An 11,234-nucleotide genomic window follows, 5' to 3' on the forward strand; every position below is an offset into this window, starting at 1 on the left:
GTTGTAGATGGGTTACGTGCTTTCCCCGTGGACAGTGCTGTATACGAAGCGTGGGTATAGATGTTCAGTTAGAAAAAGAACAACCTAAGATGAGTTTGATTAGGAAAACACACTTATTTATGCACCAATAATTTTCGCACTAAGTGTGGCAGCAACTTTAACCTCGATTTCTGTTAGTGTCCACTAAGTAACCAATAAGATTCATCCACATTGTTTCGTAACAATTAGAACCGAATCTTATTCATGACATATAACAGAACTCGTAGGATTTTCAAACCTACCATTCCTAGGTTAACCAAGTCAAACCAAACATTCAAGTTTGGACTGGTTGATCTTCGATATTAATACTAATTGAAGACGGAATCATAGGCCATGTTCCAATTTCACTAGAACACAGTGATTCCTCGTCAAGCTATGGCCTCAGGATCACGCGACCAAGAGCATGCTTCCAATTCATGGCATCATCAAATTCCGGCAAAATATGAATACCGGTATGAATTCTTCGATCTCCTTTTGTTCTTATACACACTGAAATCCTTCTGTTCCATATGGTATGAAACATGTTGAATGTTGAGATTCTTGTTGCTACTATTAATCATTCAAACATGTATAGTAATTTCGAAAAGGAAATCTTCATTATGCTCAGCCTTGTTAACCCCTTGCCCAAAGTAAGATTAAACTTTCATACAAGGAAAGAAAGGTTATGTAAAGGAATTGACTAAAAAATCAGAGGAACAATTAATTTCAACAACTGGAGGCAGTTACAAGACTTGAACTCTATTATACAATACATCAGCGTTCCCTTCTCCCCAAATGGTTGCTCATTAATGTTAAATCTCCGAACCTCAACGAGCAACCAAATTCACCTAGAAACAACAAATATCACATATGTAACACAGCTCAACACGTTCACCGACCCATAAAATGTCACTTCAAAATCTACAAACCTCATGGGAGAACTATAAAGTACATGATATTAGCTTTGTCATTCAACATAGAAAAGATTGAACGCCCTCTGGAAGTTATCCTTCTAGTGTGAGAAACATCCAGAGAGCCACTAATGATGGCCTGACTAGGTTTTATCCGTATTTTCAAACTTTTCAACGAATTGGGTGGTACTGTGTGATACCACGCTTGGGTGGCAACTTCCTCAAAATGAAAAGGACCAAGGAAGAAGGTAATATTTCCACCAACTGCAGCAAAATTGTGAAAAAGACAAAGGGGTGTTAGTTGAAAGACCAATATTACAAATACCCGTTCAATAGATTAAAACCCTACGAGACCAAGTTTCCCATTTTTCACAAGTATTTCAAAAGCATGGGGAAAACTGCAATCATTAATACAAACGGGCATCAGGGTAACAATCAATGCTCTCAATAAATAAAAATAAAAAATAGAGGGGAGGGGAGGGGGAGGGACAGAGAGAGAAGAGAAAAAGAGAGAAAAAAAAAAAGGGGAGGGGGGATCAGTCTTTCATGGATTATCCGGTTTCAAAAATCAAATGGGATTTTTGGCGAAATTGCAATAACTTTATTTTGCACCTTGCCAATTAGGTTTATTTGAAAACAATCTTCCCACGAGTGAGCTCAAAACTCAGGTAGATTAACCAGAAATGCATCAGTCTGACAAACTCAGGCAGGAAATATGTCCAACCTTTCAAAAAATGAGCTCAAAACAAGAGTGTCCAGAGGCATAAAAAATGGATCCACATATATAGCGAGTTGCAAGCACAAAAACAAGGAATAATTAGAAACATGGCAATTTAAGGACCACAATGAAATATAAACATACTAACCAAGTAATAGATGAAGTTTAGGATGGGATGGTACAGGACATCAAGGTCAGCATCTTCGTCAAATGCATCAAAGCACATCTAACACAATAAAAAAAAAGTTATCAAACCCAATTTGAAGATGAAATCAACAAGGTACATAAAAGAAAAAAAAAAGGAACTGACCATAACACATCTGACAAGGAAACATGAAAAACATATTGTGGTCACATAGCCAACCTGCAATAGAAAGATCAGGTAGATTAAAATCCTGGAGAAGGGAGAGAGGGATGGAGGAAAGGGAAGATCTTAGTGGATCTAGGAAAATTTTCATTGAAAAACTGCATACCTCTTGCAGCTTCTTCCGTCGACCTTTGGATTCAACAGGAAAGCGTTGCAGCATCAAGAATAGTCTGTCAAAGAACAAAATCAGAAATAGGATACAAAAACTGGATGGAAAACAAGATTTAAAGTTGTATACACACAATGCAAATACAAAGATGATGTGCAAAATATAATCCATAAGTGTCTTATTTGGGCAAAATAACTTTTATGGTTAATTTTCTTCTAAATCCCTTCTTCCTGTTCATTTTCCAAACAATCAAATCTTCATCCTCAACAAAACCATTAGGAAATTGAAAGCCCTTCTATAGTCAAACATTTTTATTAGAACTGCAGCGCTCATTGGATCAACACATACTATTTGCAACATCTGTTGTGAAACTTAGTTTTAGTCTCAACATCTGAATCCATTTACCACTTATTTCTGTATTGCAAAGCAACTACTTCCTGAAGGAACAATTGTTTGCGTTAATTAGCAAAGGCCATCCTACTTCATAGCTTTGGTCAAAGAAAGGAAGAAGTTTCTGAAGCAGATCCTTTATTTCTTTTTATTTGGGTTAATGTCCAGTTTATCCAGTGTTTTGGCATATTTGGTTGGGAAAAATGCACTCATATTGACTGGTTGGATCTTAAAGCACAAGCCTCTCCATTAACAGGTTAAACGGCCAGTTTTCTTTTGAAAACATTGGTTATAATGATCCCAAAATCCTTACCACGTCACATCCAGTTGAAAATTGGAACAAATGGTTTACCTTCCACCATAGAGAAGAAAGCCAAGGGCTGCAAACAATGAGACTCCTGTTGCAAAATATATGCACCCAAGAATATTAAATCATGATCGATAAAATACTAAATTTTATTCTTTTTGGAGGTGGAGAACTCTTAACAACTAACCTGCAAAGAACACCTTAGACAGGATGAGCAGCACCCTAATAGGTTTCCACCATAATAACAACCATAAAGCAAGCTGAAACACAAGAAGGGGGAAGAGTTATCAGTAGCTTCAGAACCTAGTCAACCTGAGAGTAGCACCTATTTAAAACCTCAAATCAATGTTTATTGATCATCAAAACTGATGACACAAAGTTCAAAACATTTAAATCTCAAAGGTTATTAATTTTAAACCTTTCAGTTGCAAAGATTTACGTGCATTACTGTTAGATAGTTCAACTAGCTGACTTCCAACACATTTTAACTACAGCCATCCCTAATGCCATTCATCCATAGGGCTAAACTCCTAATTTTCCTCCAATGATTTTTATAAGAGAGAGAAATAATGGGGGCGAGGAATAACAAGTAACTTGAGGGATGGCGAGCTTATATTTTGTCAAACAGGAGTTGGCACATTTTTTTATCTATTGAGAAAAAGTTTGGGACAGGTCACGCTGAGGATAGGGCAGACTGGCCAATCTTAACAGCTAAAACTGTAGCTTCCATGTCAATTCTATTCTTTACTTCCACTGAGAAATAGAAGCAGAAAAAGGAATAGGGTCGTATAAAACTATGGCCCTCCTATAATAAAAGCCAAACCTAGTGCACTGAGCAGATATAAAATCTTGAGCAAGAGTTTTCACCTGAATAACGTAAACTACAGCATTAATTGAATAGAAACTTGGTCTGAGTCCATCAGTAGATACTGCACGTGCCTACAAAACATTCATCAAAGCATGTAAACACCAATCAGGTCATTGAAATAGAAAAACACAACGCCATTTAAAAAGGGCAATCAACGTCAAATCAAACTTGCCTGGTAATAAATTTCCGCCCAGAAGAGAACTAAAAGTGCATAAGTTGTGAAGAAAGCAAGACTTGGCATGTCTAGCAAGATATGTTGAACAATCTATACACCAAAAGCCTGACCCATTATTAGATGCTATAATTATGAGAATTCACATTATGTGATTATGAAAACAGCTGAAATAATTCATTCACCTCTGGCTGAAACTTCTGCACATTCCGACGGAAGACGAAAACTAAACATCGAACTGCAGAACCAGAAAATAGCATGCATTAGCCCACATAATAAAAACTAATCAAACTATAAAGAGAAAAGAGATTTTCAGAATTGAATGATACAAACCCCCATTCACCAAAAAATTGAGAAAGTGAAAGACCTTCTGCGTCGTCCATCCATATTCCGGCACCCTCAATTGTATCCGAACGAGTTGAACCTAATAATTACAAACAAAACAAAAAAAGTAACTACGATAATTAATAAATAATTTAATAAATCTTATATCTGAAGGAAAACCCTAACCTAACCGATCAAAAATCGAGAAACCAAAAAGGAATAGGTTGTTTCGTGCGCGTGTGTGTATGAGAGAGAGAGAGAGAGAGAGAGGAATACCAGCGCGACGGCGCCTACGATGCCGTAGAGGACGGCGAGGATGTGGAATATACGATCCTGCCAGACAGAGGATGCGTTGATGTCGTGCCACCAGTTCGACGACGACGACAACGACGATTTGGTCAGGTTAAGGGCGGCGGCCACCGAGAACACCGCCGTGGTCGCCACCTCCGCCGGCACGCCTCTGGCCACCATGGGGACGGAATGGAATCTTCTGTACACGGAATCGGAAGGGGCGCTGGATTTTTCTATGATGAATGAAGAAGAAACCAGAATGGCACAACCTAATCAAATTATTCAAATTGTATTTTTCTTTTTCTTTTTTGTTTTTTAATAATTGATTTTTATTTTGCTTTGTGGACAGAGCCGGCGGGAGCCGAGAGGGAAATAAAGGGAGAGGGCGCACCTATGATGGATTGGTTTTGGTGGTGACCGGAGGTAGCCGGTTTGAGGTCACTGTTCCCTATGTAAGAGAAACCGATATCCTAGCATAGCGGTGCCCACACGTAATCATTTATGCAACTCTCGCCATTTGCTATTATTTTGTTTTATTATTGTTATTTTTGGGTATATTATTACTAGTATTATTTTATTTTATTTTATTTTATTTTATAATGACAAACACGTGGTTATCCTGTACCCGGTTTTATTTTTGTTTGCTTTATCTACCTGTCTATGTATAAAAATAAAAACAAAATTGAAAATGCTACACGTATAATTTTTTTATTTTTTGAATGAAGATTGGATAATGACTTTTTTTTTTTATTTTTTCCCCTTAAAAAGTGAAACTTGATCAACTAGATTTTGAGCAAGTTGAAGGTAATCATGAAAGGAATTACGCATTTACGCATGTAATGTAATCGTGCTTAAACCCATGACCATGATGTTGAAATGTGGTCAATTGTTGAATTTGTATGAAATGGAAAATTTTATCTTTAGAAAGATAGACTCCCAAAAATGACTCGAACAGAAATTAAAAACAGTGATATGAGTATGACTGATTTGGTAAGGCAAAAAGGTATAATTTGCCGAGCAAGAAGATCAACTGAAAGCTATAGTTTAGATTTTAGAATCTCATGAGACATTAAATGAGCTTGTCCAAATTTCCTCATCTGCATAACTGCATTGGTTATGCGATTCAAATCAAATTGATTATTTAGCTTGAATAGTGACTCAAACAATTAATCTTCATGGATAGTATATTCATAATCATAAATATTTGATAACTAAAGAAAATCAGATAAAAACAGTCATAATTTATCTTATTTAACATTTATTAATTGTTGTAATAATTAATTAATACTAAATAAGACAAGTTTAGTCTTTTTTTTTTATCTACTTAGTATTATCCATTCAGAATATATTGATAGATAAAGAGTTATTACAAACTAGTACTATTTTAAACATTTATTATTTGAATAAATTCAATACAGTCTTTCAGAAATTATTTTCAATATGAACAATATTTGTGTTATGCAGTTATATTTTATATTTTATCATGGTGTGTTATGCCATAATATAGAATTACAATATTGTCTGAACCAACACACATGTAATAATGTTACCTGCAGTGGAAACATAAACGAAGTGAGACGCATATCGAGTTAACCTCAACATGGAGCCAGCGTATTGCAGTAGGTAGTGTAGAGATTCCTTCTACATAGCTTTAATTTATCGAAATAGTTTTTGCTTTTTGGCCAACACGATTAATACGTGTTGTTAGTGTTGGCATGCAGGAACCATGGCTGCTCCGGAAACACGCGACGTAACAAAAGATGGCTTTAAAATCCTCCCACCCGAGCTCCCTCCTGAAAGTGTTAGAGTTTAGAGAGTTTAAGAAGTAAAGAGTTCAGTGTCTTATTGAACATATTTAATGTATTTAGCGTGATTATACGTTGGAGACAGAATATATGATCAACTATTTGGGTCAATATAATTTCATAAGTTTATTATTTTTGCTAATTTAGAACTTATTATTTGGTTAATATCTTGAATGTAATTATTTTGGTTAATATTATTATCAGCAATACTAGTATAATTAATTATTTGATTTATTTTTTTTAGACTTTCTGTGATGATAATACTGTTATTATTTTTTTATTTTTTGTTATAATTATTTTATTTTTTGTTATTATTTTAATAATTATTAATAAATTTATTTTTTAGATATGCTGTAATTTTTTTTAATTTTCTGCTATAATATAATATTTTAAATTTATTTTAATTATTAAAATTAAAAAATAATATACATACAAAAAAGAAAATTTTTGAAATTCTCTGTAGTAATTTTTTATTTTATATTATAATATTATTATGTTATTTTAATTTTTAATTATTAAAATTAATAAATAATATAAATATTAATAAAAATATTCAAATTTTTTGTAATTATTTTTATTTTATTCTCTGTTATAATATTATTATTTTATTATAATTTACATTTGTATGTACTAAAAGTAATAATAAATATAAATGTTCCGAGAGTTACTTGAAATTGGGTTGTATTTTAGTCTGAACGTGAGGTTCAGGCTCTTTCTGTGGCAGCATTGAACTTGTATAGGAGCCAATGTGTCGCCATCCGAGTTCCTCGTGAGGAGGTGAGGAGTGATACCTCCAAGGGACTCCGATGCTTAAGTTAGCAAGGGTTTAAAGTAGGTTTTTTAGTAGATTGGGCTCGAAGAATACCTGAAGATGTCAATGTATTTATAATAGAATAGATAAACACCTTTTAGAGTAGTTCCACCTTTTGAGGGTGGATTATCGTTCCCTTTTATTAGGGAAGTTATTGAGATCTCCTTCTAGATAAGTGGGACATATCTTAGGAGTTAGTTACTTATTCACATAAGTAGAGCTGAACTGTCACCGTCACGCCCAACCTCTATGAAGTTGGGTAAGTGTAGTAGTTGGATCTCTTGAGTGGGCTTCTATTCATTTTGGATGTGGCTATGTTTTTTGGGACAGGATATGAACAGTGTCCCTACTTAAGTCTGAGCTTTTTCGAAGTCAGACTCAAGCATTTGTAAATCAGACTAGTCTCTTTGTAGATGTAAACATTAGATCGGGCAAACCGCCTTCCCTGGGGCTAGGTTGGGTACTTGACGTATTTTAAATTTGAGACGTTATGTCTTTTCACATCTTGCACATGTTCCTTTACAGTTACTTTGGTAACCGCGCGCCATAAATGAGGGGTTTGTGAGATTACTTTTTTGCCCCTATTGTCTTATAAATATTCAAACTCTTCTCTTTCTCTTATTTTTCGCTTTTGACAGAAACATTTGTCCTCTTTATTTTCTCACTTAGATTCTCCATTCCTCTTTTGCACTTTAATATTGGACTTTCTACTTGGCAATTTTCTTCATTCATTTGGAGGTTTTTTTTATCTTCTGTATATTTATTGTTCAAGTGCCCTTCTTCGCATTTCTTCAAGGTTAGCGTCTTTACCCCTTGTCTCTGTATTTATGTTTTGAACTATCTCGTTACTTCACGTTTTATTTGTTTTGAGATTACTATGTTATTTTTGAAAATCAAGCCTTGAAAAGTTTGTTTCTGTTCTTGAACTTGAATTTCTGGAATCTTTAAGTTGTTGTTGTTGTAAATGTAGTCGTGGGGTTATACTCCATATTGTCCTCAAATGGTATATTTTTTATCTATTAAAAATGACACCTTTTACACATTTAGAAATGCTATTTCTTGGTATTCGCGAGGTTGTACGAATCGTAACGTTCCTTCATTTTGCTGAAGATGACACGACCTCTTTGGACTTTTTATGTTGTTCTGCCTAGTTTGCCGACTTGTAGTGATAATTTTTTTTATTATATTGTAGGTATAGCTTTTATGTCTAAGTTAGTAATTCACAATATGTCTTCTAAAGTCCCGTCCGACCTGACTTGGATAGATATATCTGTACTTACTCCTATCCTTATTATTGATAATGAGTATGTTGAAACCTTTCGTAGGCATCATAGGTTATGTCTAAGTCAGAAGGATGAGAGGAACTATGAAATTATGGTTGCTGACCCTGAAGAGAGGGTCTGTTTTCCCTGACTTTACAGGTTGGATCGCCATTTCATCTACGTGTATGATTATTTTTTCACGAGATTAGGAATTATCCTTCCTTTTTCTGATTTTGAATCCAAGATTCTTCAATTCTGTAATGTTGCTCCCATTCAACTTCATCCTAATTCTTGGGACTTTTTGAAAATATATCAGCTCCTTTGTCAGGAACTTGATGTCCTTCCTTCTCTTAACGTTTTCTTTTATCATTTTGTCCTCACCAAGCCTTTCACCTCAAAGAAACAGAGCTGGATCTCTTTTCGAGCTGTCCAGGATAGGAAGGTATTTACCATTTTTTTATGATAATTTTCATGGCTTTAAGAATTACTTCTTTAATATCCATGTTATGGAGGGTGTCTGACCTGTCTTTCTAAGTGAGGGGGATGAGCCCCTTTTTTCTTTGTATTGGGAAGAGCATCTTGTGATAGTTAAGTATAACTTGAATGATTTAGATGAGGTTGAGGATAGTGTAGTGAGGTTGTTCCAGGAGTATTGAGACCGATCTCCTTATCTAGATACCAAGAGATACTTAGGAAATCCGAGCTAGCTTCAATATGAGCTAGGTAGCCTTCTTTTCCTTGTATAGACATGGCTTCATCTAAATGTATTAGTGACTAATGTATCCTGACTTTGATGTCGTGTAGAAAAAATGGCCCCTAAGTTGTTGCTACGAAAACACTTCAGACTGACAAGAAGAATGTTGTTGCACGAAGCATGCAACTAAAAGAGGCAAGTACTTGGATAACCTCTCCTATTCTTTTAAGTCAGACTTGGAAGCTTCTACCTCGGTAAAAATAATTATTGATTCGACTCCTCAACCTACTCCTCCTCTTTTAAGCTTGGTAAAAAAAACAGTTCTTCCTCCACCTTCCAACTCCGAGCCGAACCCCTAAAAAGCGTAAGACTTCTAAAACAGGGGGTGTTTATGAGCATGACTTTAATGCCATTGCTTGGAGTGAGAAACACATCTTTTTCCACACCTTTATCAGTATGGATGATGTTTTTCATAAAGAGCCACCTTCAGGTACTTGCCCGAGGTGGAATTCGAGCGGGTAGGGTTTGTACTGCTTAGTTGAGAGAACTGGAGAAGACTCCCCTATGTGCCACTCAATGCACTTTGACTAATTTACAAGCTGAAGTGGCCCCCTTAAAGGAGTTAAAAAAGGAATGGGAGGGTGAAAAGGAGTCTCTTATTTCTGACCTTGGCAAAGCTCGGGCGAGAGCAAAGCAATCTGTTGTTGCCTTTACTATGGCGAAGGGCTTAAAAAAGAAGGCCGAGAAGAGTTATACCAGAATTTTTGGAGAGAATCTAGATTTGGTGGATAAAATCACCAAATCGAGAGACAAATATGCCGAGCTGGAGGAAACATAGCCATGGAAAAGGATGAATTTGTGAAAAATTTGAAGGCCCAATTTCGAGTTGTGGCTCCCGAGGCAGATCTCTCCCTTATTAGTCCTAATAATGTGGTTGTGGAAGGAAGATAGTTCCTGCACCCGAGGAGAAGGAGGATACTCCTTTGTCCGACTCGAATACCTCGGGGGTTCAGGCCGAGGGAGCTTCTCAAGATTTTTCTACTTGGATTAACGATGAGCCTACTTCTCCTGGAACTCTCTTGATTTCCACTATGCAGCCTAAAACACTCCCGACTTCGACAATGCAGCCTAAAATTCTCTTGACCTCCACTGTGCAACCTGAAGACATCTCTAACCAACTTCTAGTGACCAAGTTCCTCCTTCTTAGCTTTTTAATTTTCTAAGTATTCAGATGGCCCAGCTTGTGAGTCTGTATGAACAATTTTAATTTTTACAATAGTCATAGTTTGAACACTTTATTTGTCCCTGCTTAAAGACCTTTTTTCCACTACTCGAATGTGTGGTGGTTTTCTTGCATGAATGAGTATTTTTCTTATCATCCTTTATTTAGTTGTAGCTATTTTTATTAAACTTTTATGACTTAGAAATTTTCACTAAGTCATTCTAGTAGCTTTTGATGTTACTTTTGCTAAGTTTGGAAAGACGTTGATGAAGTAGGTCGGTCATTTTTGGACCTTTCATACGCAATTATTGTTTTCCCTTAATTGTTTGGACTCCGACTTTAAGTAATTGGGTTTATCAAGTTACTCTTACAATTCGTTTTAGGTCCAACTTTTTTTAGGTCGGACCACGAACTGCTTACATAACTTCTTACACTAATTTGTACCTCGTCGCTTCATCTTGCTGACTACACAGGTTGGGCAATTATTTTTGCGATTTTTCGAGTTTAAATTAATGCGTTTGGATGGAAAAATTGGTAGAAAATGAATTATCATTAACAAAGAGGAAAAAATTTATGTAAGTCTTCTTGCTACTAAGGATTTTTCTTTTTACCCTTAGCCATTGTTATGGTGTCTCGTAACAAAAAAAATCATGAAGTCGGAAAAAAGAGTGCACCAGGAAACAAGATACACCTTCTAACTGTAGTACCTCTTCAAGTTACATGCGTGCCACGACCTTTGGAGCTTGTTCCCCTCTAAGTCAGACACTTTATAGTAACATTTTTCCTAAGACTTCGACAACCTTATAAGGTCTTTTCCAGTTGGTAGCCAGCTTTTTCTCACCCGACTTCTGAACTCTGATGTCATTTTGGATTAGTACGAGGTCGTTGATGGAGCTTCTTCTGATGACTTTCTTCTTGTACTCCAAGGCCATCATTTGCTTCAATGCTTCCTATTTTATTCGAGC

At 35.7% G+C, this 11,234-nt stretch overlaps 1 protein-coding gene and 1 long non-coding RNA gene across 2 annotated transcripts; one reads left to right on the plus strand and one right to left on the minus strand.

The window, feature by feature from the left end:
- LOC140182476 (uncharacterized) lies at positions 1-5,172 on the plus strand. The gene is made up of 2 exons (XR_011878120.1): positions 1-491; positions 4,825-5,172. It is a non-coding gene; the product is annotated as an uncharacterized lncRNA (long non-coding RNA).
- Positions 715-4,827, minus strand: LOC112734679 (tobamovirus multiplication protein 3). The gene is made up of 11 exons (XM_025784103.3): positions 4,461-4,827; positions 4,194-4,284; positions 4,046-4,098; positions 3,861-3,953; positions 3,688-3,759; positions 3,008-3,080; positions 2,866-2,911; positions 2,121-2,184; positions 1,958-2,011; positions 1,796-1,873; positions 715-1,193 (listed from the first exon to the last, which is right to left on the minus strand). The coding sequence occupies exons 1-11, from the start codon at positions 4,653-4,655 to the stop codon at positions 1,101-1,103; spliced, it is 912 nt and encodes a 303-aa protein (XP_025639888.1). The 5' UTR covers positions 4,656-4,827; the 3' UTR covers positions 715-1,100.
- Positions 5,173-11,234: the final 6,062 nt, after the last annotated feature.

The sequence above is a fragment of the Arachis hypogaea genome, chromosome 3, assembly GCF_003086295.3.
Source record: "Arachis hypogaea cultivar Tifrunner chromosome 3, arahy.Tifrunner.gnm2.J5K5, whole genome shotgun sequence".
Lineage (NCBI taxonomy): Eukaryota > Viridiplantae > Streptophyta > Magnoliopsida > Fabales > Fabaceae > Arachis > Arachis hypogaea.